A 27,009-nucleotide genomic window follows, 5' to 3' on the forward strand; every position below is an offset into this window, starting at 1 on the left:
CCCGACCAAGTAGCCGCTCGGCAAAGTTGTAACGCCAAAACGCCTCGGGCAGCCGCCCAAGATGAGCCCACCTTCCTGGTAGAATGGGCTTTTACTGACTTCGGCACCGGTAGTCCGACCGAAGAGTGAGCCTGCTGGATCGTACTACAAATCCAGCGTGCAATAGTCTGTTTTGAAGCGGGATGACCAATCTTGTTGGCAGCATACAAGACAAACAACGCCTCAGTCTTCCAAGCAACAGCTGTCCTAGAAACGTAGATCTTCAACGCTCTTACAACATCCAGAGATTTTGGAATCGCCACCGCTTCCGTAGCCACCGCAACCACAATAGGTTGGTTAATGTGAAATGAAGAAACCACCTTCGGTAGAAATTGTTGACGAGTCCTCAATTCCGCCCTATCCGAATGAAAAATTAAGTACGGGCTCTTATGAGATAAAGCCGCCAACTCTGACACCCGCCTGGCAGATGCCAGTGCCAAAAGCATAACCACCTTCCAAGTGAGAAACTTCATCTCAACCTTACGCAAAGGTTCAAACCAGGAAGACATGAAAAACCGTAAGACCACATCAAGGTCCCATGGAGCTACAGGAGGTACAAACGGAGGATTGATATGCATTACTCCTTTCATAAAGGTCTGAACCTCTGGGAGGGCAGCTAATTCTTTTTGGAAAAAAATAGACAAAGCCGAAATCTGTACTTTGATGGAACCCAATTTCAGGCCTGCATCTACGCCCGCCTGTAAAAAGTGGAGAAAGCGACCCAAGTGAAAGGCTTCCGCAGGAGCCATTTTAGACTCACACCAGGAAACATACTTCCTCCAAATACGGTGATAATGTTTCGCCGTAACCTCCTTCCTAGCCTTAATGAGAGTTGGAATGACCCTCCCTGGGAATACCCTTACGAGCTAAGATCTGGCGCTCAACCTCCATGCCGTCAAACGCAGCCGCGGTAAGTCAGGAAACACGCATGGACCCTGCAACAACAGATCCTCTCTTAGAGGAAGCGGCCAAGGATCTTCCACCAGTAAGTCCTGAAGATCCGGGTACCAGGCCCTTCTTGGCCAGTCTGGGACGACGAGAATCGCCTAAACCCTTGCACGGCGAATGATCCCCAGTACCTTTGGAATGAGAGGAAGTGGAGGGAACACATACACCGACTGGAACACCCACGGAGACACCAGGGCGTCCACTGCACTGGCTTGGGGGTCCCTTGACCTGGAACAATACCTCGGGAGCTTCTTGTTGAGATGAGACGTCATCATGACGATCAACGGAATTCCCCAGCGTTCTGTCACCTCTGCAAATACCTCTTGGTGAAGAGCCCACTCTCCCGGATGGAGATCGTGTCTGCTGAGGAAATCTGCTTACCAGTTGTCCACCCCCGGTAGGAAGACCGCTGACAGTGCGCTCACGTGTTGTTCCGCCCAGCGAAGGATTTTTGTGGCCTCCGCCATTGCCGCTCTGCTCCTTGTTCCGCCTTGACGGTTTATATGTGCCACCGCTGTGATGTTCTCTGACTGTACAAGGACAGGACGACCCTGAAGAAGGCTTCTTGCTTGTAGCAGGCCATTGTAAATGGCTCTTAACTCGAGAATATTTATGTGGAGACAAGCTTCCTGGAGCGACCATTTTCCCTGGAAGTTTCTTCCTTGGGTGACTGCGCCCCAGCCTCGGAGACTTGCATCTGTTGTCAGAAGTACCCAATCCTGGATACCGAATCGGCGTCCCCCTAGGAGGTGATGACCTTGTAGCCACCACAGGAGAGAAATTCTGGCTCTGGGAGATAAACTTATCTTCCGGTGAATGTGCAGGTGAGACCCGGACCATTTGCTCAGCAAGTCCCACTGACACACCCGGGCGTGAAACCTGCCAACTGGTATGGCTTCGTACGCCGCAACCATCTTCCCCAGAACCCGAGTACAATGATGGATCGACACACTCGTCCACCTCAGAAGTTCCCTAACCATCGTCTGCCGTTCCAGAGCCTTTTCTTCTGGAAGAAATACCTTCTGTAAATCCGTGTCCAGAATCATGCCCAGAAAAGGAAGCAGGGTAGTCAGAATCAACTGGGATTTTGGCAAATTGAGCACCCAACCGTGCTGTCGCAGAACCGACAGTGACAACTCTACACTTCTAAGCAACCGTTCCTTGGACCTCGCCTTTATCAGGAGATCATCCAAGTACGGGATAATTAAAACCCCTTGTTTGCGAAGAAGAACCATCATTTCCGCCATGACTTTGGTGAAAATCCTCGGAGCCGTGGAAAGCCCAAACAGCAACATCTGAAATTGGTAATGAGAATCCTGTATCGCAAACCTGAGAAAAGCATGATGATATATCGGCACATGTAAGTAGGCATCCTTTATGTCGACTGACGTCATAAAATCCCCCCCACTCCAGGCTGGCAATCACCGCTCGAAGGGATTCCATCTTGAACTTGAACACTTTCAAGTATGGATTGAGGGATTTTAGATTTAGAATTGGTCTGACCGAACCATCCGGTTTCGGCACCACAAAGAGGCTCGAGTAGAACCCCTCCCCCCGCTGGGACGAGGGAAAGGGAATAATGACCCTCTGTAGACACAATTTTTGAATTGCTGCTAGCACCACCTCCCTGTCCGGAAGAACTACTGGTAATGCCGAAATGAAGAACCGGTGAGGGGGCATCTCCTGAAACTCCAGTTTGTATCCTTGAGACACGATCTCTAACACCCAAGGATCCAGGTCTGATTGAATCCAGACCTGACTGAATATCCGAAGACGGCCCCCCACCGGTCCGGACTCCCCCAGGGAAGCCCCAGCGTCATGCAGTGGACTTGGTAGCAGCAGGGGAGGACTTTTGGTCCTGTGCGCCTGAGCCTGCAGGTGGTTTCCTTCCCCTTCCTCTACCCTTTGAAGTGCGGAAGGACAAACCTTTTCCACGCCTGTATTTATTGTGACGAAAGGACTGGATTTGCTGATGTGGTGCCTTTTTCTGTTGTGTGGGCACATAAGGAAGAAAAGAGGACTTACCCGCAGTCGCGGTCGAGACCAGGTCCGCCAAGCCGTCCCCAAACAAGACAGTACCTTTGAAGGGTAGTGCTTCCATAGACCTCTTGGAGTCGACATCAGTGTTCCTTTGATGGATCCACAGGGCCCTCCTGGCAGATATCGACATGGCATTGGTTCTTGAACCCAAGAGACAGACATCCCTCGCCGCGTCCTTTAGGTAATCTGCAGCGTCCTTAATATAATGAGAGTTAAAAGGACATTATCTTTGTCAAGGGTATCCATATCACTAGCTAAATTTTCAGCCCATTTAGCAATAGCACTACTCACCCATACCGACGCCACAACGGGTCTGAGCAAAGCCCCCGAATTACCGAAAATGGACTTCAGACACGTCTCCAACTTGCGATCCGCTGGATCTTTGAGAGCTGCCGTGTCAGGAAACGGAAGTGCCACCTTCTTAGACAAACGGGATAGAGCTTTACCAACATTTGGAGATGTCTCCCATTTTTCCCTGTCATCAGAGGGGAACGGATACGCCATGTAAATCCTCTTGGGAATCTGCCATTTCTTATCCGGCGACTCCCAAGCCTTTTCACAAAGAGTATTCATTTCATGAGAGGGGGGAAACTTCACCTCAGGTTTTTTCTCCTTGAAAAAGCAAATCCTTGTTTCCTGTACTGCAGTTTCATCAGAAATGTGTAAAACATCTTTCATAGCCACAATCATGTACTGAATACTCTTAACTAACCGTGGATGTAAAACTGCCTCAGTGAAATCGACCTCGGAATCAGAGTCCGTGTCGGTATCAGTATCTACCACTTGAGTAAATGGCCTCTTATGGGACCCGGATGGGGTCTGCACCTGAGACAAAGCCTCTTCCATGGACTTTTTCCACACCTGCGTCTGTGACTCAGACTTATCTAACCTCTTTGATAAGGAAGCTACATTGGAATTTATCGTATTGAGCAGTGCTAGCAAATCAGGTGTCGGCTGCGTCGACAGTCCCAATTCTAGCCTCGCATCCACACCCTCAATAACCTCCTCTGGTGAATAACATTCAGCCTCAGACATGCCGACACGTAGTACCGACCAGAGGCGGAACTACCGGCAGTGCAGGCAGTTCCCCTGCACTGGGGCCCGCCTCTGTCCAGGGGCCCAAGCATGTAATGAGTCAAACTGACTCATTACATGCCGCTGTGCGCTGCGGGCAACCGCTGCCCGCAGCGCACAGCCGCCCGCAGATGAGAGGAGAGGACCAGCGGCACGGACGTCGGACGGGGAAGGAGGAGGAGGGAGGCGGAGAAGGGAGCCGCAGCAGCGCTTTGATACTGGTGGAGGCGCTGCTGCTGCTGCCCCTCTGCTTCCCTATAGGCTGTCTTCCGAGAACAGCCTATAGGGAAGCAGAGGGGCAGCAGCAGCAGCGCCTCCACCAGTAACAAAGCGCTGCTGCGGCTCTCTCCTTCACCTCCGTCCACCACCTCCTCTGCTGCCCGGGAATCGACGGTCTCTGACGCTGCACCGAGGAACCTGAGGCGGAGAGGGTAAGTATAATTCTTCTTTTCTTTTCTTTCTTTCTTTCTTTCTTTCTTTCTTTCTTTCTTGCTTGTGCCTGCCTGCCGCAATGTGTAAAAAGGGGGGACTACCTGCCGCAATGTGTAAAAAGGGGGGACTACCTGCCGCAATGTGTAAAAAGGGGGGACTGCCTGCCGCAATGTGTAAAAAGGGGGGACTGCCTGCCGCAATGTGTAAAAAGGGGGGACTGCCTGCCGCAATGTGTAAAAAGGGGGGACTGCCTGCCACTATGTGTAAAAAGGGGGAATCAGCCTGCCGCAATGTGTAAAAATGGGGGACTGCCTGCCGCTATGTGTAAAAAGGGGTAATCTGCCCGACGCAATGTGTAAAAATGGGGGACTGCCTGCCGCTATGTGTAAAAAGGGGAATCTGCCTGCCGTAATGTGTAAAAAAGGGGGACTGCCTGCTGCTATGTGTAAAAAGGAGGAATCTGCCTGCCGTAATGTGTAAATATGGGGACGCTGTCTGCCGTAATGTGTAACAAGGGCACGCTGTCTGCCGTAATGTGTAACAAGGGCACGCTGTCTGCCGTAATGTGTAAAAAGGGCACGCTGTCTGCCGTAATGTGTAACAAGGGCACGCGGTCTGCCGTTATGTGTAAAAAGGGTAATCTGCCCGACGCTATGTGTAAAAATGGGGAATCTGCCTGCTGTAATGTGTAAAAAAGGGGGACTGCCTGACGCTATGTGTAAAAATGGGGAATCTGCCTGCTGCTATGTGTAAAAAGGAGGAATCTGCCTGCCGTAATGTGTAAAAATGGGCACGCTGTCTGCCGTAATGTGTAAAAAGGGCACGCTGTCTGCCGTAATGTGTAACAAGGGCACGCGGTCTGCCGTTATGTGTAAAAAGGGCACGCTGTCTGCCGTTATGTGTAAAAAGGACACGCTGTCTGCTGTAATGTGTAAAAAGAGGAATCTGTTCGCTGTAAGGTGTAAAAGGGTCTCTACCTGGTGTAGTGGTGCTACTGTGCGGCGTAATTTGAATAATGGAGACTACTGTGTTGGTATTATTTTGTGGCCACACCCCTTCCCCACGAAGCCACGCCACTATGTATTTTTGCGCGCGCCTACGGCGCGCACTGCCCCTGGGGTGGACTTGGATGGGGGGCCCAAAGCATTTTGTCGCACCTGGGCCCACCGCTTGCTTGTTCCGCCACTGGTACCGACACACCCCAACACACAGAACGTCCCAGCTAGGTGACAGGCCCACAATGAAGCCCAGAGAGAGAACACGGAGGGAGTATGCCAGCTCACACCCCAGCGCCCATATATCGACACAAACGATATATGTACCCAGCGCTGCCTTTGTTAAATTCAAGCACCACACTGCGGCCCCCCTTTGGAAATGCCCCCCGTTACTTTGTAGAGAAGCGTGGAGGTCCCGGCAGCGTCTATCCCTCAGCCGCGTGTAGGGAGAAAATGGCGCCTGTGAGCTGCGGGACGAAGCGGGCTTCGGCCCGCCAATTTCAAAATTGAAAGAAAATGCCGGCGGGGGTCTGTAAAAGGTGCCGAGGCACCTACAATCTCTTTATGCCGCCCTCAACTCCAGTAACATGCCGCCCAGGGCGCCCCCCCCAGCGCCCTGCACCCAGTGAAATACCGTTGGTGATGTGTGTGGGAGCATGGATCACAGCGTTGCCGCTGTGCTGTATCTTTACTGAAGTCTTCTGCCGTCCTGAAGTCTTCTGTTCTTCTCATACTCACCCGACTTCTGACTTCTGGCTTCTGTGAGGGGGCGACGGCGTGGCTCCGGGAACAAGCAGCTAGGCGCACCAAGTGATCGTACCCTCTGGAGCTAATGGTGTCCAGTAGCCTAAGAAGCAGAGCCCTTAACTCAGCAGAAGTAGGTCTGACTTCTCTCCCCTCACTCCCACGCTGCAGGGAGCCTGTAGCCAGCAGGTCTCCCTGAAAATAAAAAACTAACAAAAGTCTTTTTCTAGAGAAACTCAGTAGAGCTCCCCTAGTGTGTATCCAGTCACTCCTGGGCACAAAGTCTAACTGGGGTCTGGAGGAGGGGCATAGAGGGAGGAACCAGTTCACACCCAGATTAAGTCTTTTTAGTGTGCCCAAGCTCCTGCGGATCCCGTCTATACCCCATGGTCCTTTTGGAGTCCCCAGCATCCTCTAGGACGTAAGAGAAATATGTATAACAACAACTATATAAATCACACTACACGGGGTAATGCAGTATTAACAAAACTATTTGTGATTGGAAATATTCACATCATTATATATTACATTAATGTCTCATGCACAGGAGCAGAACAGTCATGTTGTGTTTGCGAGTATACTGCTCGGTAATTCCACTGCCAAGACAATGAAATACATGGCAGGAAACTATATAAGCGACAATGCTACGGACACTGACTGATGTGATTATTTCACTTATGCAGCCGGTTACTAAATTGGTTTCAGTGGTCCTAACAGAACGGTCAAACAGTAGCGAGTCTAATGGCATTGTGGGAATAACTTGTTATGTGACTCTGTACCGATAACTCACCTCGGTCAAAGGACATTTTCACATCTTCAATGTGCTCAGTAAAACCCGAGACTCGGTACAGACCTTCTGACGTTAAGCCTAAGAGAAGAAAATGGAAATCATTTGAACTTACAATGTTGTCCAAGTCAATAACTATCCAAACCTTTCTGTGCAGCAGGATGAGGAGCGTGGTCCCTTCCCTGAGACTGTAACAGTCCTCTTATACAAACCCTGGGCCAGAATACAGGATTCAGAAATGAAAGATTGGGAGTGCACCAGTTACTAAACGTCTATGGAAGGGAGGTGTGGAGTGACGGCAGCATCTGACGGGATGGCACCTGTAGTGCTGTTCACTTTAGGATTAGCAATCTTTAAATAACAGTATTCAGAATGTAACTTGTTAGTAAACAGCTCACACGCTGTAAATCTAATCATTCAGAGTGGAGTCCTCAATGAACTAACCTTTTAAAACTTCAATTTACAGGCTGCTCAGCTTAGAGGGAAGACTGCACTGCACCTGTCCAATCAGGTGACACTTTCTCATATATAGCAATTTGTCTTTGCCACCTATCCAGTACTAATGAATCCCACACTGGTTAGCACCAGGAAGGACATGACCACTGTGCTGTACATTAAATTCTAGGGATACTAAAGTCACTGTTGTGTTCCCTTACCAAATAAAGGCCCCAGACAAATGGTGGGGGGCCATGAGAAACAAGTTGCCTTTTAAAAACATTCTATCTCACATGTAATCTGAATACGAGGGGTGTGCAATAAGGTTCCAGATGTGCAGTATATAGGTAGAATAGACACAATCTGGTTGTGAACTGTAATCTCTGACGAAAATGTCAAGGTATAGAATCGTACATAAGCAGCACTGTACACCGAACAGGTCAGCATGTTCACTTACTTCACAAACTCATTATGGCGCTAAATAGAGGTCAAGGAGCTCCTAGGACGCAGTAACGGACCTCTGATTTACCATTGTGTGGCTTACAGCCGCTCATCACAGAGGCCAGAAAATCTCTGTCCTACGATGAGATTCCCAACCTCTTCCCACTTCCTGAGTGGCAGCAACACGCCTCCATTTTCACAAACAGAGCCTGACACCACCTCCTCCCTGCTACTCAAACGGCATCAGACTGTCAATCACTGGCAGTCTGATGCCGTCCCTTCATCCTGTGCTGCAGGATCTGTTCGCTCATGCGCGGAACGGGTCCTGCGCATGCTACCGATAATTGGTACTTTGCGGCACAGGGTGCAGCTCCAATCACATCTGAATTAGGCCCAGAGTTGTCTCTACACGCAAAGAAAAAACATTACATTTGCACGCCCTGTGTTGTAACATGTTTATTAAGGACAACCATGCCCTTAATCCAATAATCCCATTACTTTTTATGTGTAATGACGGTCATGTTTACCCTGTCCTGCTATAGAGTCAGATGTAGCTGGTGGGGAAATACCACTATGATTTGTTTTAATGTTAACAGTAATGTGGTAGGAGTACAGAATTATAATATTAACACTTTACTTGGACAATCAGTTACTGTGGACCGGTGGATACAGTAAGTCTAATGTACCATATACAGATGTGTCCACATACGATGTGTCCACATACATCTTTGCTCTATCTCGCCATGTATGGCACGGTTTTGCATGCCATAGACTCAGAGATTTAGCCATGCCTTGTGATTTTTCTCAATTTGCTTCTTTAATATGTTACTTTATACATATTCTATTATGGCAAACAAAAATACAAAAATCCATCCACTAGCTACTCGTGAAAACAGCGTAGCCATGTTTTGCATGTTGTGCCAAATTGAGCAAAATAGCAACGATGTAAGTGGACACATCTGTACTAAAGCTGTCAGATATACATACAATTAAGCCAAGTCGGGGACTTGAAATGAAATAAGTTATCAGCGATACATCAATATTTTATTTAGTGTAAAAAAAAGCCGAAATGACTTAAAGTATATAAAGTAGATTTTTGGGATGTCTATTAGAAGAAATGTTAGTTAGTTAGTTAGTTAGTTAGTTAGTTAGTTAATTTAGTTACATAAAAATGAAAAAAAAAAAGCCAGCATTAGCCATGATTAGCACTGATATCTTTAAACTTCTTTATTAAAAACAACATGCAACATGTATACCATGACTATCAGCAAGCACAGAGCTATAACATACAGTAAGAGCATATACAAATCCAGAAGTGCTTGAAATCCGGATCTAATTAAACTATACTATACATCACTGTGATAAGAGGCTGCGTTGTCCAACACTGAAAGGAAAACAGAGGAGCCCAGAAAAATAAGAGCACCAATAACAGTCACAAGTTACACTGTGACTTATGCTGTATATTTACTTCACCCAGCTGTAATTATGGACTTCTCTTGCTATACAGTTTTAAGACTGTTACTAGAGACTATGATAAGCAACTGGTGGAACATATTAATTAATGTCACCGTGATTTACATTATGACCTAATTCTCAGGACTCAAACATGAAGTCATATGGAAACCATTTGTGAAATTAACACTTGTGTGAAGTCTGTGATAAGTGGGAGAGGCTTCAGTTATATAAGTGTTGGGTTAATAAATTAAAGGACCATTTATGTGGAAGTCAAAATTTCTCTTTATTTGCTCCAGTACTACAGATTGGGATGGAAGAGCTTTCCCAGGACCACTGGGGGTGAGGCAGCAGTAGCCACAAAGGCAAACACAGGGGGGGTTTCCGGGCGCCCGGAAGCTCTAGTAATCATATAATACACCAATTACAGTCACTTATAGTCACAGAAAATAAGAATTTACTTACCGATAATTCTATTTCTCATAGTCCGTAGTGGATGCTGGGGACTCCGAAAGGACCATGGGGAATAGCGGCTCCGCAGGAGACTGGGCACAAAGTAAAAGCTTTAGGACTAGCTGGTGTGCACTGGCTCCTCCCCCTATGACCCTCCTCCAAGCCTCAGTTAGGATACTGTGCCCGGACGAGCGTACACAATAAGGAAGGATTTTGAATCCCGGGTAAGACTCATACCAGCCACACCAATCACACCGTACAACTTGTGATCTGAACCCAGTTAACAGCATGATAACAGAAGGAGCCTCTGAAAAGATGGCTCACAACAACAATAACCCGATTTTTGTAACAATAACTATGTACAAGTAATGCAGACAATCCGCACTTGGGATGGGCGCCCAGCATCCACTACGGACTATGAGAAATAGAATTATCGGTAAGTAAATTCTTATTTTCTCTAACGTCCTAGTGGATGCTGGGGACTCCGAAAGGACCATGGGGATTATACCAAAGCTCCCAAACGGGCGGGAGAGTGCGGATGACTCTGCAGCACCGAATGAGAGAACTCCAGGTCCTCCTCAGCAAGGGTATCAAATTTGTAGAATTTAGCAAACGTGTTTGCCCCTGACCAAGTAGCTGCTCGGCAAAGTTGTAAAGCCGAGACCCCTCGGGCAGCCGCCCAAGATGAGCCCACTTTCCGTGTGGAATGGGCTTTTACAGATTTTGGCTGTGGCAGGCCTGCCACAGAATGTGCAAGCTGAATTGTACTACAAATCCAACGAGCAATCGTCTGCTTAGAAGCAGGAGCACCCAGCTTGTTGGGTGCATACAGGATAAACAGCGAGTCAGATTTTCTGACTCCAGCCGTCCTGGAAACATATATTTTCAGGGCCCTGACTACGTCCAGCAACTTGGAATCCTCCAAGTCCCTAGTAGCCGCAGGCACCACAATAGGTTGGTTTAAGTGAAATGCTGAAACCACCTTAGGGAGAAATTGAGGACGAGTCCTCAATTCTGCCCTGTCCGTATGAAAAATTAGGTAAGGGCTTTTATAGGATAAAGCCGCCAATTCTGATACACGCCTGGCTGAAGCCAGGGCTAACAGCATTACCACTTTCCATGTGAGATATTTCAAGTCCACAGTGGTGAGTGGTTCAAACCAATGTGATTTTAGGAATCCCAACACTACATTGAGATCCCAAGGTGCCACTGGAGGCACAAAAGGAGGCTGTATATGCAGTACTCCCTTGACAAACGTCTGAACTTCAGGAACAGAAGCTAGTTCTTTTTGGAAGAATATCGACAGGGCCGAAATTTGAACCTTAATGGACCCTAATTTGAGGCCCATAGACAGTCCTGTTTGCAGGAAATGCAGGAATCGACCCAGTTGAAATTCCTCCGTAGGGGCCTTCCTGGCCTCGCACCACGCAACATATTTACGCCAAATACGGTGATAATGTTGTACGGTTACATCCTTCCTGGCTTTGATCAGGGTAGGGATGACTTCATCCGGAATGCCTTTTTCCTTCAGGATCCGGCGTTCAACCGCCATGCCGTCAAACGCAGCCGCGGTAAGTCTTGGAACAGACATGGTCCCTGCTGGAGCAGGTCCTGTCTTAGAGGTAGAGGCCACGGGTCTTCCGTGAGCATCTCTTGAATTTCCGGGTACCAAGTCCTTCTTGGCCAATCCGGAGCCACGAGTATAGTCTTTACTCCTCTCCTTCTTATGATTCTCAGTACTTTTGGTATGAGAGGAAGAGGAGGGAACACATACACTGACCGGTACACCCACGGTGTTACCAGAGCGTCCACAGCTATTGCCTGAGGGTCCCTTGACCTGGAGCAATATCTGTCCAGTTTTTTGTTGAGGCGAGACGCCATCAAGTCCACCTTTGGTTTTTCCCAACGGTTTACAATCATGTGGAAGACTTCTGGGTGAAGTCCCCACTCCCCCGGGTGAAGATCGTGTCTGCTTCCCAGTTGTCCACTCCCGGAATGAACACTGCTGACAGTGCTATCACATGATTTTCCGCCCAGTTCCGTCATTGCCACTTCCGTCATTGCCACTTCCGTCATTGCCCTCCTGCTTCTTGTGCCGCCCTGTCTGTTTACGTGGGCGACTGCCGTGCTGTTGTCCGACTGGATCAATACTGGCTGACCCTGAAGCAGAGGCCTTGCCTGACTTAGGGCATTGTAAATGGCCCTTAGTTCCAGGATATTTATGTGAAGTGACGTTTCCATGCTTGACCACAAGCCCTGGAAATTTTTTCCCTGTGTGACTGCTCCCCAGCCTCTCAGGCTGGCATCCGTGGTCACCAGGACCCAATCCTGAATGCCGAATCTGCGGCCCTCTAGGAGATGAGCACTCTGTAACCACCACAGGAGAGACACCCTTGTCCTTGGAGACAGGGTTATCCGCTGATGAATTTGAAGATGCGATCCGGACCATTTGTCTAGCAGATCCAACTGAAAAGTTCTTGCGTGGAATCTGCCGAATGGAATCGCTTCGTAAGAAGCCACCATCTTTCCCAGGACCCTTGTGCACTGATGCACTGACACCTGGCCTGGTCTTAGGAGTTTCCTGACTAGGTCGGATAACTCCCTGGCTTTCTCTTCTGGGAGAAACACCTTTTTCTGTACTGTGTCCAGAATCATCCCTAGGAACAGCAGACGTGTCGTCGGAATCAGCTGCGATTTTGGAATATTTAGAATCCATCCGTGCTGTCGTAGTACTATTTGAGATAGTGCTACTCCGACCTCTAACTGTTCTCTGGACCGTGCCCTTATCAGGAGATCGTCCAAGTAAGGGATAATTAAGACACCTTTTCTTCGAAGAAGAATCATCATTTCGGCCATTACCTTGGTAAAGACCCGGGGTGCCGTGGACAATCCAAACGGCAGCGTCTGAAACTGATAGTGACAGTTCTGTACCACAAACCTGAGGTACCCTTGGTGAGAAGGGCAAATTGGGACATGGAGGTAAGCATCCTTGATGTCCAGAGACACCATGTAGTCCCCTTCTTCCAGGTTCGCTATCACTGCTCTGAGTGACTCCATCTTGAACTTGAACCTTTTTATGTAAGTGTTCAAGGCTTTCAGATTTAAAATGGGTCTCACCGAGCCGTCCGGCTTCGGTACCACAAACAGCGTGGAGTAATACCCCTTTCCCTGTTGTAGGAGGGGTACCTTGATTATCACTTGCTGGGAATACAGCTTGTGAATGGCTTCCAATACCGCCTCCCTGTCGGGGTTAGACTTTGGTAAAGCAGACTTCAGGAACCGGCGAGGGGGAGACGTCTCGAATTCCAATTTGTACCACTGAGATACTACCTGCAGGATCCAGGGGTCCACTTGCGAGTGAGCCCACTGCGCGCTGAAATTCTTGAGACGGGCCCCCACCGTGCCTGAGTCCGCTTGTAAGGCCCCAGCGTCATGCTGAGGACTTGGCAGAAGCGGGGGAGGGCTTCTGTTCGTGGGAAGAAGCTGTCTGTTGCAGTCTTTTTCCCCTTCCTCTGCCCCGGGGCAGATATGAGTGGCCTTTTGCCCGCTTGCCCTTATGGGGACGAAAGGACTGAGCCTGAAAAGACGGTATCTTTTTCTGCTGCGAGGTGACTTGGGGTAAAAAGGTGGATTTCCCAGCCGTTGCCGTGGCCACCAGGTCCGATAGACCGCCCCCAAATAACTCCTCCCCTTTATACGGCAATACTTCCATATGCCGTTTGGAATCCGCATCCCCTGACCACTGTCGCGTCCATAATCCTCTTCTGGCAGAAATGGACATCGCACTTACTCTTGATGCCAAAGTGCAAATGTCTCTCTGTGCATCTCGCATATATAGGAATGCATCCTTTAAATACTCTATAGTCAATAATATATTGTCCCTGTCCAGGGTATCAATATTTTCAGTCAGGGAATCCGACCAAGCCACCCCAGCACTGCACATCCAGGCTGAGGCGATTGCTGGTCGCAGTATAACACCAGTATGAGTGTATATACTTTTAAGGATATTTTCCAGCCTCCTATCTGCTGGCTCCTTAAGGGCGGCCGTTTCTGGAGACGGTAACGCCACTTGTTTTGATAAGCGTGTGAGCGCCTTATCCACCCTAGGGGGTGTTTCCCAACGAGCCCTAACCTCTGGTGGGAAGGGATATAGTGCCAATAATTTTTTAGAAATTAGCAGTTTTTTGTCGGGGGTAACCCACGCTTCATCACACACTTCATTCAATTCATCTGATTCAGGAAAAACTACGGGTAGTTTTTTCACACCCCACATAATAGCCCTTTTTGTGGTACTTGCAGTATCAGAGATGTGCAAAACCTCCTTCATTGCCGTGATCATGTAACGTGTGGCCCTACTGGAAAATACGTTTGTTTCTTCACCGTCGACACTGGAGTCAGTGTCTGTGTCTGGGTCCGTGTCGACCCACTGAGGTAACGGGCGTTTAATAGCCCCTGACGGTGTTTGAGACGCCTGGACAGGCACTAACTGAGCTGCCGGCTGTCTCATGTCGTCAACAGTTTTCTGTAACGTGCCGACACTGTCACGTAATTCCTTAATTATGGCCATCCATTCAGGTGTCGACTCCCTAGGGGGTGACATCACCATTATAGGCAATTGCTCCGCCTCCACATCATTTTCCTCCTCATACATGTCGACACACACGTACCGACACCCAGCACACACACAGGGAATGCTCTGATAGAGGACAGGACCCACTTAGCCCCTTGGGGAGACAGAGGGAGAGTTTGCCAGCACACACCAGAGCGCTATATATGTATAGGGACAACCTTACAATAAGTGTCTATCCCTTATAGCTGCTTATATCTGTTATTTTGCCAAATAAGTGCCCCCCTCTCTTTTTTACCCTGTTTCTGTAGTTGCAGGATGCAGGGGAGATTCTGGGAGCCTTCCTACCAGCGGAGCTGTGTGGGAAAAATGGCGCTGTGTGCTGAGGAGATAGGCCCCGCCCCCTTCACGGCGGGCTCTTCTCCCGCTTTTTTCTGGAAAACTGGCAGGGGTTAAATACATCCATATAGCCCAGGAGCTATATGTGATGTATTTTTTGCCAAATAAGGTAAATTCATTGCTTCCCAGGGCGCCCCCCCCCAGCGCCCTGCACCCTCAGTGACCGAAGTGTGAAGTGTGCTGAGAGCAATGGCGCACAGCTGCAGTGCTGTGCGCTACCTTATGAAGACAGGAAAGTCTTCTGCCGCCGATTTATGGACCTCTTCTTGCTTCAGCATCTGTAAGGGGGCCGGCGGCACGGCTCCGGGACCCATCCATGGCTGGGCCTGTGATCGTCCCTCTGGAGCTAATGTCCAGTAGCCTAAGAAGCCCAATCCACTCTGCACGCAGGTGAGTTCGCTTCTTCTCCCCTTAGTCCCTCGATGCAGTGAGCCTGTTGCCAGCAGGTCTCACTGAAAATAAAAAACCTATTTAAACTTTTACTCTAAGCAGCTCAGGAGAGCCACCTAGATTGCACCCTTCTCGTTCGGGCACAAAATCTTAACTGAGGCTTGGAGGAGGGTCATAGGGGGAGGAGCCAGTGCACACCAGCTAGTCCTAAAGCTTTTACTTTGTGCCCAGTCTCCTGCGGAGCCGCTATTCCCCATGGTCCTTTCGGAGTCCCCAGCATCCACTAGGACGTTAGAGAAAATAAGAATTTACTTACCGATAATTCTATTTCTCATAGTCCGTAGTGGATGCTGGGGACTCCGAAAGGACCATGGGGAATAGCGGCTCCGCAGGAGACTGGGCACAAAGTAAAAGCTTTAGGACTAGCTGGTGTGCACTGGCTCCTCCCCCTATGACCCTCCTCCAAGCCTCAGTTAGGATACTGTGCCCGGACGAGCGTACACAATAAGGAAGGATTTTGAATCCCGGGTAAGACTCATACCAGCCACACCAATCACACCGTACAACTTGTGATCTGAACCCAGTTAACAGCATGATAACAGAAGGAGCCTCTGAAAAGATGGCTCACAACAACAATAACCCGATTTTTGTAACAATAACTATGTACAAGTAATGCAGACAATCCGCACTTGGGATGGGCGCCCAGCATCCACTACGGACTATGAGAAATAGAATTATCGGTAAGTAAATTCTTATTTTCTCTAACGTCCTAGTGGATGCTGGGGACTCCGAAAGGACCATGGGGATTATACCAAAGCTCCCAAACGGGCGGGAGAGTGCGGATGACTCTGCAGCACCGAATGAGAGAACTCCAGGTCCTCCTCAGCAAGGGTATCAAATTTGTAGAATTTAGCAAACGTGTTTGCCCCTGACCAAGTAGCTGCTCGGCAAAGTTGTAAAGCCGAGACCCCTCGGGCAGCCGCCCAAGATGAGCCCACTTTCCGTGTGGAATGGGCTTTTACAGATTTTGGCTGTGGCAGGCCTGCCACAGAATGTGCAAGCTGAATTGTACTACAAATCCAACGAGCAATCGTCTGCTTAGAAGCAGGAGCACCCAGCTTGTTGGGTGCATACAGGATAAACAGCGAGTCAGATTTTCTGACTCCAGCCGTCCTGGAAACATATATTTTCAGGGCCCTGACTACGTCCAGCAACTTGGAATCCTCCAAGTCCCTAGTAGCCGCAGGCACCACAATAGGTTGGTTTAAGTGAAATGCTGAAACCACCTTAGGGAGAAATTGAGGACGAGTCCTCAATTCTGCCCTGTCCGTATGAAAAATTAGGTAAGGGCTTTTATAGGATAAAGCCGCCAATTCTGATACACGCCTGGCTGAAGCCAGGGCTAACAGCATTACCACTTTCCATGTGAGATATTTCAAGTCCACAGTGGTGAGTGGTTCAAACCAATGTGATTTTAGGAATCCCAACACTACATTGAGATCCCAAGGTGCCACTGGAGGCACAAAAGGAGGCTGTATATGCAGTACTCCCTTGACAAACGTCTGAACTTCAGGAACAGAAGCTAGTTCTTTTTGGAAGAATATCGACAGGGCCGAAATTTGAACCTTAATGGACCCTAATTTGAGGCCCATAGACAGTCCTGTTTGCAGGAAATGCAGGAATCGACCCAGTTGAAATTCCTCCGTAGGGGCCTTCCTGGCCTCGCACCACGCAACATATTTACGCCAAATACGGTGATAATGTTGTACGGTTACATCCTTCCTGGCTTTGATCAGGGTAGGGATGACTTCATCCGGAATGCCTTTTTCCTTCAGGATCCGGCGTTCAACCGCCATGCCGTCAAACGCAGCCGCGGTAAGTCTTGGAACAGACATGGTCCCTGCTGGAGCAGGTCCTGTCTTAGAGGTAGAGGCCACGGGTCTTCCGTGAGCATCTCTTGAATTTCCGGGTACCAAGTCCTTCTTGGCCAATCCGGAGCCACGAGTATAGTCTTTACTCCTCTCCTTCTTATGATTCTCAGTACTTTTGGTATGAGAGGAAGAGGAGGGAACACATACACTGACCGGTACACCCACGGTGTTACCAGAGCGTCCACAGCTATTGCCTGAGGGTCCCTTGACCTGGAGCAATATCTGTCCAGTTTTTTGTTGAGGCGAGACGCCATCAAGTCCACCTTTGGTTTTTCCCAACGGTTTACAATCATGTGGAAGACTTCTGGGTGAAGTCCCCACTCCCCCGGGTGAAGATCGTGTCTGCTTCCCAGTTGTCCACTCCCGGAATGAACACTGCTGACAGTGCTATCACATGATTTTCCGCCCAGTTCCGTCATTGCCACTTCCGTCATTGCCACTTCCGTCATTGCCCTCCTGCTTCTTGTGCCGCCCTGTCTGTTTACGTGGGCGACTGCCGTGCTGTTGTCCGACTGGATCAATACTGGCTGACCCTGAAGCAGAGGCCTTGCCTGACTTAGGGCATTGTAAATGGCCCTTAGTTCCAGGATATTTATGTGAAGTGACGTTTCCATGCTTGACCACAAGCCCTGGAAATTTTTTCCCTGTGTGACTGCTCCCCAGCCTCTCAGGCTGGCATCCGTGGTCACCAGGACCCAATCCTGAATGCCGAATCTGCGGCCCTCTAGGAGATGAGCACTCTGTAACCACCACAGGAGAGACACCCTTGTCCTTGGAGACAGGGTTATCCGCTGATGAATTTGAAGATGCGATCCGGACCATTTGTCTAGCAGATCCAACTGAAAAGTTCTTGCGTGGAATCTGCCGAATGGAATCGCTTCGTAAGAAGCCACCATCTTTCCCAGGACCCTTGTGCACTGATGCACTGACACCTGGCCTGGTCTTAGGAGTTTCCTGACTAGGTCGGATAACTCCCTGGCTTTCTCTTCTGGGAGAAACACCTTTTTCTGTACTGTGTCCAGAATCATCCCTAGGAACAGCAGACGTGTCGTCGGAATCAGCTGCGATTTTGGAATATTTAGAATCCATCCGTGCTGTCGTAGTACTATTTGAGATAGTGCTACTCCGACCTCTAACTGTTCTCTGGACCGTGCCCTTATCAGGAGATCGTCCAAGTAAGGGATAATTAAGACACCTTTTCTTCGAAGAAGAATCATCATTTCGGCCATTACCTTGGTAAAGACCCGGGGTGCCGTGGACAATCCAAACGGCAGCGTCTGAAACTGATAGTGACAGTTCTGTACCACAAACCTGAGGTACCCTTGGTGAGAAGGGCAAATTGGGACATGGAGGTAAGCATCCTTGATGTCCAGAGACACCATGTAGTCCCCTTCTTCCAGGTTCGCTATCACTGCTCTGAGTGACTCCATCTTGAACTTGAACCTTTTTATGTAAGTGTTCAAGGCTTTCAGATTTAAAATGGGTCTCACCGAGCCGTCCGGCTTCGGTACCACAAACAGCGTGGAGTAATACCCCTTTCCCTGTTGTAGGAGGGGTACCTTGATTATCACTTGCTGGGAATACAGCTTGTGAATGGCTTCCAATACCGCCTCCCTGTCGGGGTTAGACTTTGGTAAAGCAGACTTCAGGAACCGGCGAGGGGGAGACGTCTCGAATTCCAATTTGTACCACTGAGATACTACCTGCAGGATCCAGGGGTCCACTTGCGAGTGAGCCCACTGCGCGCTGAAATTCTTGAGACGGGCCCCCACCGTGCCTGAGTCCGCTTGTAAGGCCCCAGCGTCATGCTGAGGACTTGGCAGAAGCGGGGGAGGGCTTCTGTTCGTGGGAAGAAGCTGTCTGTTGCAGTCTTTTTCCCCTTCCTCTGCCCCGGGGCAGATATGAGTGGCCTTTTGCCCGCTTGCCCTTATGGGGACGAAAGGACTGAGCCTGAAAAGACGGTATCTTTTTCTGCTGCGAGGTGACTTGGGGTAAAAAGGTGGATTTCCCAGCCGTTGCCGTGGCCACCAGGTCCGATAGACCGCCCCCAAATAACTCCTCCCCTTTATACGGCAATACTTCCATATGCCGTTTGGAATCCGCATCCCCTGACCACTGTCGCGTCCATAATCCTCTTCTGGCAGAAATGGACATCGCACTTACTCTTGATGCCAAAGTGCAAATGTCTCTCTGTGCATCTCGCATATATAGGAATGCATCCTTTAAATACTCTATAGTCAATAATATATTGTCCCTGTCCAGGGTATCAATATTTTCAGTCAGGGAATCCGACCAAGCCACCCCAGCACTGCACATCCAGGCTGAGGCGATTGCTGGTCGCAGTATAACACCAGTATGAGTGTATATACTTTTAAGGATATTTTCCAGCCTCCTATCTGCTGGCTCCTTAAGGGCGGCCGTTTCTGGAGACGGTAACGCCACTTGTTTTGATAAGCGTGTGAGCGCCTTATCCACCCTAGGGGGTGTTTCCCAACGAGCCCTAACCTCTGGTGGGAAGGGATATAGTGCCAATAATTTTTTAGAAATTAGCAGTTTTTTGTCGGGGGTAACCCACGCTTCATCACACACTTCATTCAATTCATCTGATTCAGGAAAAACTACGGGTAGTTTTTTCACACCCCACATAATAGCCCTTTTTGTGGTACTTGCAGTATCAGAGATGTGCAAAACCTCCTTCATTGCCGTGATCATGTAACGTGTGGCCCTACTGGAAAATACGTTTGTTTCTTCACCGTCGACACTGGAGTCAGTGTCTGTGTCTGGGTCCGTGTCGACCCACTGAGGTAACGGGCGTTTAATAGCCCCTGACGGTGTTTGAGACGCCTGGACAGGCACTAACTGAGCTGCCGGCTGTCTCATGTCGTCAACAGTTTTCTGTAACGTGCCGACACTGTCACGTAATTCCTTAATTATGGCCATCCATTCAGGTGTCGACTCCCTAGGGGGTGACATCACCATTATAGGCAATTGCTCCGCCTCCACATCATTTTCCTCCTCATACATGTCGACACACACGTACCGACACCCAGCACACACACAGGGAATGCTCTGATAGAGGACAGGACCCACTTAGCCCCTTGGGGAGACAGAGGGAGAGTTTGCCAGCACACACCAGAGCGCTATATATGTATAGGGACAACCTTACAATAAGTGTCTATCCCTTATAGCTGCTTATATCTGTTATTTTGCCAAATAAGTGCCCCCCTCTCTTTTTTACCCTGTTTCTGTAGTTGCAGGATGCAGGGGAGATTCTGGGAGCCTTCCTACCAGCGGAGCTGTGTGGGAAAAATGGCGCTGTGTGCTGAGGAGATAGGCCCCGCCCCCTTCACGGCGGGCTCTTCTCCCGCTTTTTTCTGGAAAACTGGCAGGGGTTAAATACATCCATATAGCCCAGGAGCTATATGTGATGTATTTTTTGCCAAATAAGGTAAATTCATTGCTTCCCAGGGCGCCCCCCCCCAGCGCCCTGCACCCTCAGTGACCGAAGTGTGAAGTGTGCTGAGAGCAATGGCGCACAGCTGCAGTGCTGTGCGCTACCTTATGAAGACAGGAAAGTCTTCTGCCGCCGATTTATGGACCTCTTCTTGCTTCAGCATCTGTAAGGGGGCCGGCGGCACGGCTCCGGGACCCATCCATGGCTGGGCCTGTGATCGTCCCTCTGGAGCTAATGTCCAGTAGCCTAAGAAGCCCAATCCACTCTGCACGCAGGTGAGTTCGCTTCTTCTCCCCTTAGTCCCTCGATGCAGTGAGCCTGTTGCCAGCAGGTCTCACTGAAAATAAAAAACCTATTTAAACTTTTACTCTAAGCAGCTCAGGAGAGCCACCTAGATTGCACCCTTCTCGTTCGGGCACAAAATCTTAACTGAGGCTTGGAGGAGGGTCATAGGGGGAGGAGCCAGTGCACACCAGCTAGTCCTAAAGCTTTTACTTTGTGCCCAGTCTCCTGCGGAGCCGCTATTCCCCATGGTCCTTTCGGAGTCCCCAGCATCCACTAGGACGTTAGAGAAAATAAGAATTTACTTACCGATAATTCTATTTCTCATAGTCCGTAGTGGATGCTGGGGACTCCGAAAGGACCATGGGGAATAGCGGCTCCGCAGGAGACTGGGCACAAAGTAAAAGCTTTAGGACTAGCTGGTGTGCACTGGCTCCTCCCCCTATGACCCTCCTCCAAGCCTCAGTTAGGATACTGTGCCCGGACGAGCGTACACAATAAGGAAGGATTTTGAATCCCGGGTAAGACTCATACCAGCCACACCAATCACACCGTACAACTTGTGATCTGAACCCAGTTAACAGCATGATAACAGAAGGAGCCTCTGAAAAGATGGCTCACAACAACAATAACCCGATTTTTGTAACAATAACTATGTACAAGTAATGCAGACAATCCGCACTTGGGATGGGCGCCCAGCATCCACTACGGACTATGAGAAATAGAATTATCGGTAAGTAAATTCTTATTTTCTCTAACGTCCTAGTGGATGCTGGGGACTCCGAAAGGACCATGGGGATTATACCAAAGCTCCCAAACGGGCGGGAGAGTGCGGATGACTCTGCAGCACCGAATGAGAGAACTCCAGGTCCTCCTCAGCAAGGGTATCAAATTTGTAGAATTTAGCAAACGTGTTTGCCCCTGACCAAGTAGCTGCTCGGCAAAGTTGTAAAGCCGAGACCCCTCGGGCAGCCGCCCAAGATGAGCCCACTTTCCGTGTGGAATGGGCTTTTACAGATTTTGGCTGTGGCAGGCCTGCCACAGAATGTGCAAGCTGAATTGTACTACAAATCCAACGAGCAATCGTCTGCTTAGAAGCAGGAGCACCCAGCTTGTTGGGTGCATACAGGATAAACAGCGAGTCAGATTTTCTGACTCCAGCCGTCCTGGAAACATATATTTTCAGGGCCCTGACTACGTCCAGCAACTTGGAATCCTCCAAGTCCCTAGTAGCCGCAGGCACCACAATAGGTTGGTTTAAGTGAAATGCTGAAACCACCTTAGGGAGAAATTGAGGACGAGTCCTCAATTCTGCCCTGTCCGTATGAAAAATTAGGTAAGGGCTTTTATAGGATAAAGCCGCCAATTCTGATACACGCCTGGCTGAAGCCAGGGCTAACAGCATTACCACTTTCCATGTGAGATATTTCAAGTCCACAGTGGTGAGTGGTTCAAACCAATGTGATTTTAGGAATCCCAACACTACATTGAGATCCCAAGGTGCCACTGGAGGCACAAAAGGAGGCTGTATATGCAGTACTCCCTTGACAAACGTCTGAACTTCAGGAACAGAAGCTAGTTCTTTTTGGAAGAATATCGACAGGGCCGAAATTTGAACCTTAATGGACCCTAATTTGAGGCCCATAGACAGTCCTGTTTGCAGGAAATGCAGGAATCGACCCAGTTGAAATTCCTCCGTAGGGGCCTTCCTGGCCTCGCACCACGCAACATATTTACGCCAAATACGGTGATAATGTTGTACGGTTACATCCTTCCTGGCTTTGATCAGGGTAGGGATGACTTCATCCGGAATGCCTTTTTCCTTCAGGATCCGGCGTTCAACCGCCATGCCGTCAAACGCAGCCGCGGTAAGTCTTGGAACAGACATGGTCCCTGCTGGAGCAGGTCCTGTCTTAGAGGTAGAGGCCACGGGTCTTCCGTGAGCATCTCTTGAATTTCCGGGTACCAAGTCCTTCTTGGCCAATCCGGAGCCACGAGTATAGTCTTTACTCCTCTCCTTCTTATGATTCTCAGTACTTTTGGTATGAGAGGAAGAGGAGGGAACACATACACTGACCGGTACACCCACGGTGTTACCAGAGCGTCCACAGCTATTGCCTGAGGGTCCCTTGACCTGGAGCAATATCTGTCCAGTTTTTTGTTGAGGCGAGACGCCATCAAGTCCACCTTTGGTTTTTCCCAACGGTTTACAATCATGTGGAAGACTTCTGGGTGAAGTCCCCACTCCCCCGGGTGAAGATCGTGTCTGCTTCCCAGTTGTCCACTCCCGGAATGAACACTGCTGACAGTGCTATCACATGATTTTCCGCCCAGTTCCGTCATTGCCACTTCCGTCATTGCCACTTCCGTCATTGCCCTCCTGCTTCTTGTGCCGCCCTGTCTGTTTACGTGGGCGACTGCCGTGCTGTTGTCCGACTGGATCAATACTGGCTGACCCTGAAGCAGAGGCCTTGCCTGACTTAGGGCATTGTAAATGGCCCTTAGTTCCAGGATATTTATGTGAAGTGACGTTTCCATGCTTGACCACAAGCCCTGGAAATTTTTTCCCTGTGTGACTGCTCCCCAGCCTCTCAGGCTGGCATCCGTGGTCACCAGGACCCAATCCTGAATGCCGAATCTGCGGCCCTCTAGGAGATGAGCACTCTGTAACCACCACAGGAGAGACACCCTTGTCCTTGGAGACAGGGTTATCCGCTGATGAATTTGAAGATGCGATCCGGACCATTTGTCTAGCAGATCCAACTGAAAAGTTCTTGCGTGGAATCTGCCGAATGGAATCGCTTCGTAAGAAGCCACCATCTTTCCCAGGACCCTTGTGCACTGATGCACTGACACCTGGCCTGGTCTTAGGAGTTTCCTGACTAGGTCGGATAACTCCCTGGCTTTCTCTTCTGGGAGAAACACCTTTTTCTGTACTGTGTCCAGAATCATCCCTAGGAACAGCAGACGTGTCGTCGGAATCAGCTGCGATTTTGGAATATTTAGAATCCATCCGTGCTGTCGTAGTACTATTTGAGATAGTGCTACTCCGACCTCTAACTGTTCTCTGGACCGTGCCCTTATCAGGAGATCGTCCAAGTAAGGGATAATTAAGACACCTTTTCTTCGAAGAAGAATCATCATTTCGGCCATTACCTTGGTAAAGACCCGGGGTGCCGTGGACAATCCAAACGGCAGCGTCTGAAACTGATAGTGACAGTTCTGTACCACAAACCTGAGGTACCCTTGGTGAGAAGGGCAAATTGGGACATGGAGGTAAGCATCCTTGATGTCCAGAGACACCATGTAGTCCCCTTCTTCCAGGTTCGCTATCACTGCTCTGAGTGACTCCATCTTGAACTTGAACCTTTTTATGTAAGTGTTCAAGGCTTTCAGATTTAAAATGGGTCTCACCGAGCCGTCCGGCTTCGGTACCACAAACAGCGTGGAGTAATACCCCTTTCCCTGTTGTAGGAGGGGTACCTTGATTATCACTTGCTGGGAATACAGCTTGTGAATGGCTTCCAATACCGCCTCCCTGTCGGGGTTAGACTTTGGTAAAGCAGACTTCAGGAACCGGCGAGGGGGAGACGTCTCGAATTCCAATTTGTACCACTGAGATACTACCTGCAGGATCCAGGGGTCCACTTGCGAGTGAGCCCACTGCGCGCTGAAATTCTTGAGACGGGCCCCCACCGTGCCTGAGTCCGCTTGTAAGGCCCCAGCGTCATGCTGAGGACTTGGCAGAAGCGGGGGAGGGCTTCTGTTCGTGGGAAGAAGCTGTCTGTTGCAGTCTTTTTCCCCTTCCTCTGCCCCGGGGCAGATATGAGTGGCCTTTTGCCCGCTTGCCCTTATGGGGACGAAAGGACTGAGCCTGAAAAGACGGTATCTTTTTCTGCTGCGAGGTGACTTGGGGTAAAAAGGTGGATTTCCCAGCCGTTGCCGTGGCCACCAGGTCCGATAGACCGCCCCCAAATAACTCCTCCCCTTTATACGGCAATACTTCCATATGCCGTTTGGAATCCGCATCCCCTGACCACTGTCGCGTCCATAATCCTCTTCTGGCAGAAATGGACATCGCACTTACTCTTGATGCCAAAGTGCAAATGTCTCTCTGTGCATCTCGCATATATAGGAATGCATCCTTTAAATACTCTATAGTCAATAATATATTGTCCCTGTCCAGGGTATCAATATTTTCAGTCAGGGAATCCGACCAAGCCACCCCAGCACTGCACATCCAGGCTGAGGCGATTGCTGGTCGCAGTATAACACCAGTATGAGTGTATATACTTTTAAGGATATTTTCCAGCCTCCTATCTGCTGGCTCCTTAAGGGCGGCCGTTTCTGGAGACGGTAACGCCACTTGTTTTGATAAGCGTGTGAGCGCCTTATCCACCCTAGGGGGTGTTTCCCAACGAGCCCTAACCTCTGGTGGGAAGGGATATAGTGCCAATAATTTTTTAGAAATTAGCAGTTTTTTGTCGGGGGTAACCCACGCTTCATCACACACTTCATTCAATTCATCTGATTCAGGAAAAACTACGGGTAGTTTTTTCACACCCCACATAATAGCCCTTTTTGTGGTACTTGCAGTATCAGAGATGTGCAAAACCTCCTTCATTGCCGTGATCATGTAACGTGTGGCCCTACTGGAAAATACGTTTGTTTCTTCACCGTCGACACTGGAGTCAGTGTCTGTGTCTGGGTCCGTGTCGACCCACTGAGGTAACGGGCGTTTAATAGCCCCTGACGGTGTTTGAGACGCCTGGACAGGCACTAACTGAGCTGCCGGCTGTCTCATGTCGTCAACAGTTTTCTGTAACGTGCCGACACTGTCACGTAATTCCTTAATTATGGCCATCCATTCAGGTGTCGACTCCCTAGGGGGTGACATCACCATTATAGGCAATTGCTCCGCCTCCACATCATTTTCCTCCTCATACATGTCGACACACACGTACCGACACCCAGCACACACACAGGGAATGCTCTGATAGAGGACAGGACCCACTTAGCCCCTTGGGGAGACAGAGGGAGAGTTTGCCAGCACACACCAGAGCGCTATATATGTATAGGGACAACCTTACAATAAGTGTCTATCCCTTATAGCTGCTTATATCTGTTATTTTGCCAAATAAGTGCCCCCCTCTCTTTTTTACCCTGTTTCTGTAGTTGCAGGATGCAGGGGAGATTCTGGGAGCCTTCCTACCAGCGGAGCTGTGTGGGAAAAATGGCGCTGTGTGCTGAGGAGATAGGCCCCGCCCCCTTCACGGCGGGCTCTTCTCCCGCTTTTTTCTGGAAAACTGGCAGGGGTTAAATACATCCATATAGCCCAGGAGCTATATGTGATGTATTTTTTGCCAAATAAGGTAAATTCATTGCTTCCCAGGGCGCCCCCCCCCAGCGCCCTGCACCCTCAGTGACCGAAGTGTGAAGTGTGCTGAGAGCAATGGCGCACAGCTGCAGTGCTGTGCGCTACCTTATGAAGACAGGAAAGTCTTCTGCCGCCGATTTATGGACCTCTTCTTGCTTCAGCATCTGTAAGGGGGCCGGCGGCACGGCTCCGGGACCCATCCATGGCTGGGCCTGTGATCGTCCCTCTGGAGCTAATGTCCAGTAGCCTAAGAAGCCCAATCCACTCTGCACGCAGGTGAGTTCGCTTCTTCTCCCCTTAGTCCCTCGATGCAGTGAGCCTGTTGCCAGCAGGTCTCACTGAAAATAAAAAACCTATTTAAACTTTTACTCTAAGCAGCTCAGGAGAGCCACCTAGATTGCACCCTTCTCGTTCGGGCACAAAATCTTAACTGAGGCTTGGAGGAGGGTCATAGGGGGAGGAGCCAGTGCACACCAGCTAGTCCTAAAGCTTTTACTTTGTGCCCAGTCTCCTGCGGAGCCGCTATTCCCCATGGTCCTTTCGGAGTCCCCAGCATCCACTAGGACGTTAGAGAAAATAAGAATTTACTTACCGATAATTCTATTTCTCATAGTCCGTAGTGGATGCTGGGGACTCCGAAAGGACCATGGGGAATAGCGGCTCCGCAGGAGACTGGGCACAAAGTAAAAGCTTTAGGACTAGCTGGTGTGCACTGGCTCCTCCCCCTATGACCCTCCTCCAAGCCTCAGTTAGGATACTGTGCCCGGAC

At 49.5% G+C, this 27,009-nt stretch overlaps 1 protein-coding gene across 3 annotated transcripts in view; it reads right to left on the minus strand.

Moving 5' to 3' along the window:
- Positions 1-27,009, minus strand: part of CHN2 (chimerin 2) — a 568,891-nt gene that overhangs the window by 35,219 nt on the left and 506,663 nt on the right. For all 3 annotated transcript variants that reach the window (XM_063921963.1, XM_063921964.1, XM_063921965.1), the window contains exon 10: positions 7,063-7,140. In XM_063921963.1, coding sequence (XP_063778033.1) covers positions 7,063-7,140 — 78 coding nt within the window. The remainder of the gene's footprint in view (positions 1-7,062; positions 7,141-27,009) is intronic.

Source organism: Pseudophryne corroboree, chromosome 5, assembly GCF_028390025.1.
Source record: "Pseudophryne corroboree isolate aPseCor3 chromosome 5, aPseCor3.hap2, whole genome shotgun sequence".
NCBI classification, from domain to species: Eukaryota; Metazoa; Chordata; class Amphibia; order Anura; family Myobatrachidae; genus Pseudophryne; species Pseudophryne corroboree.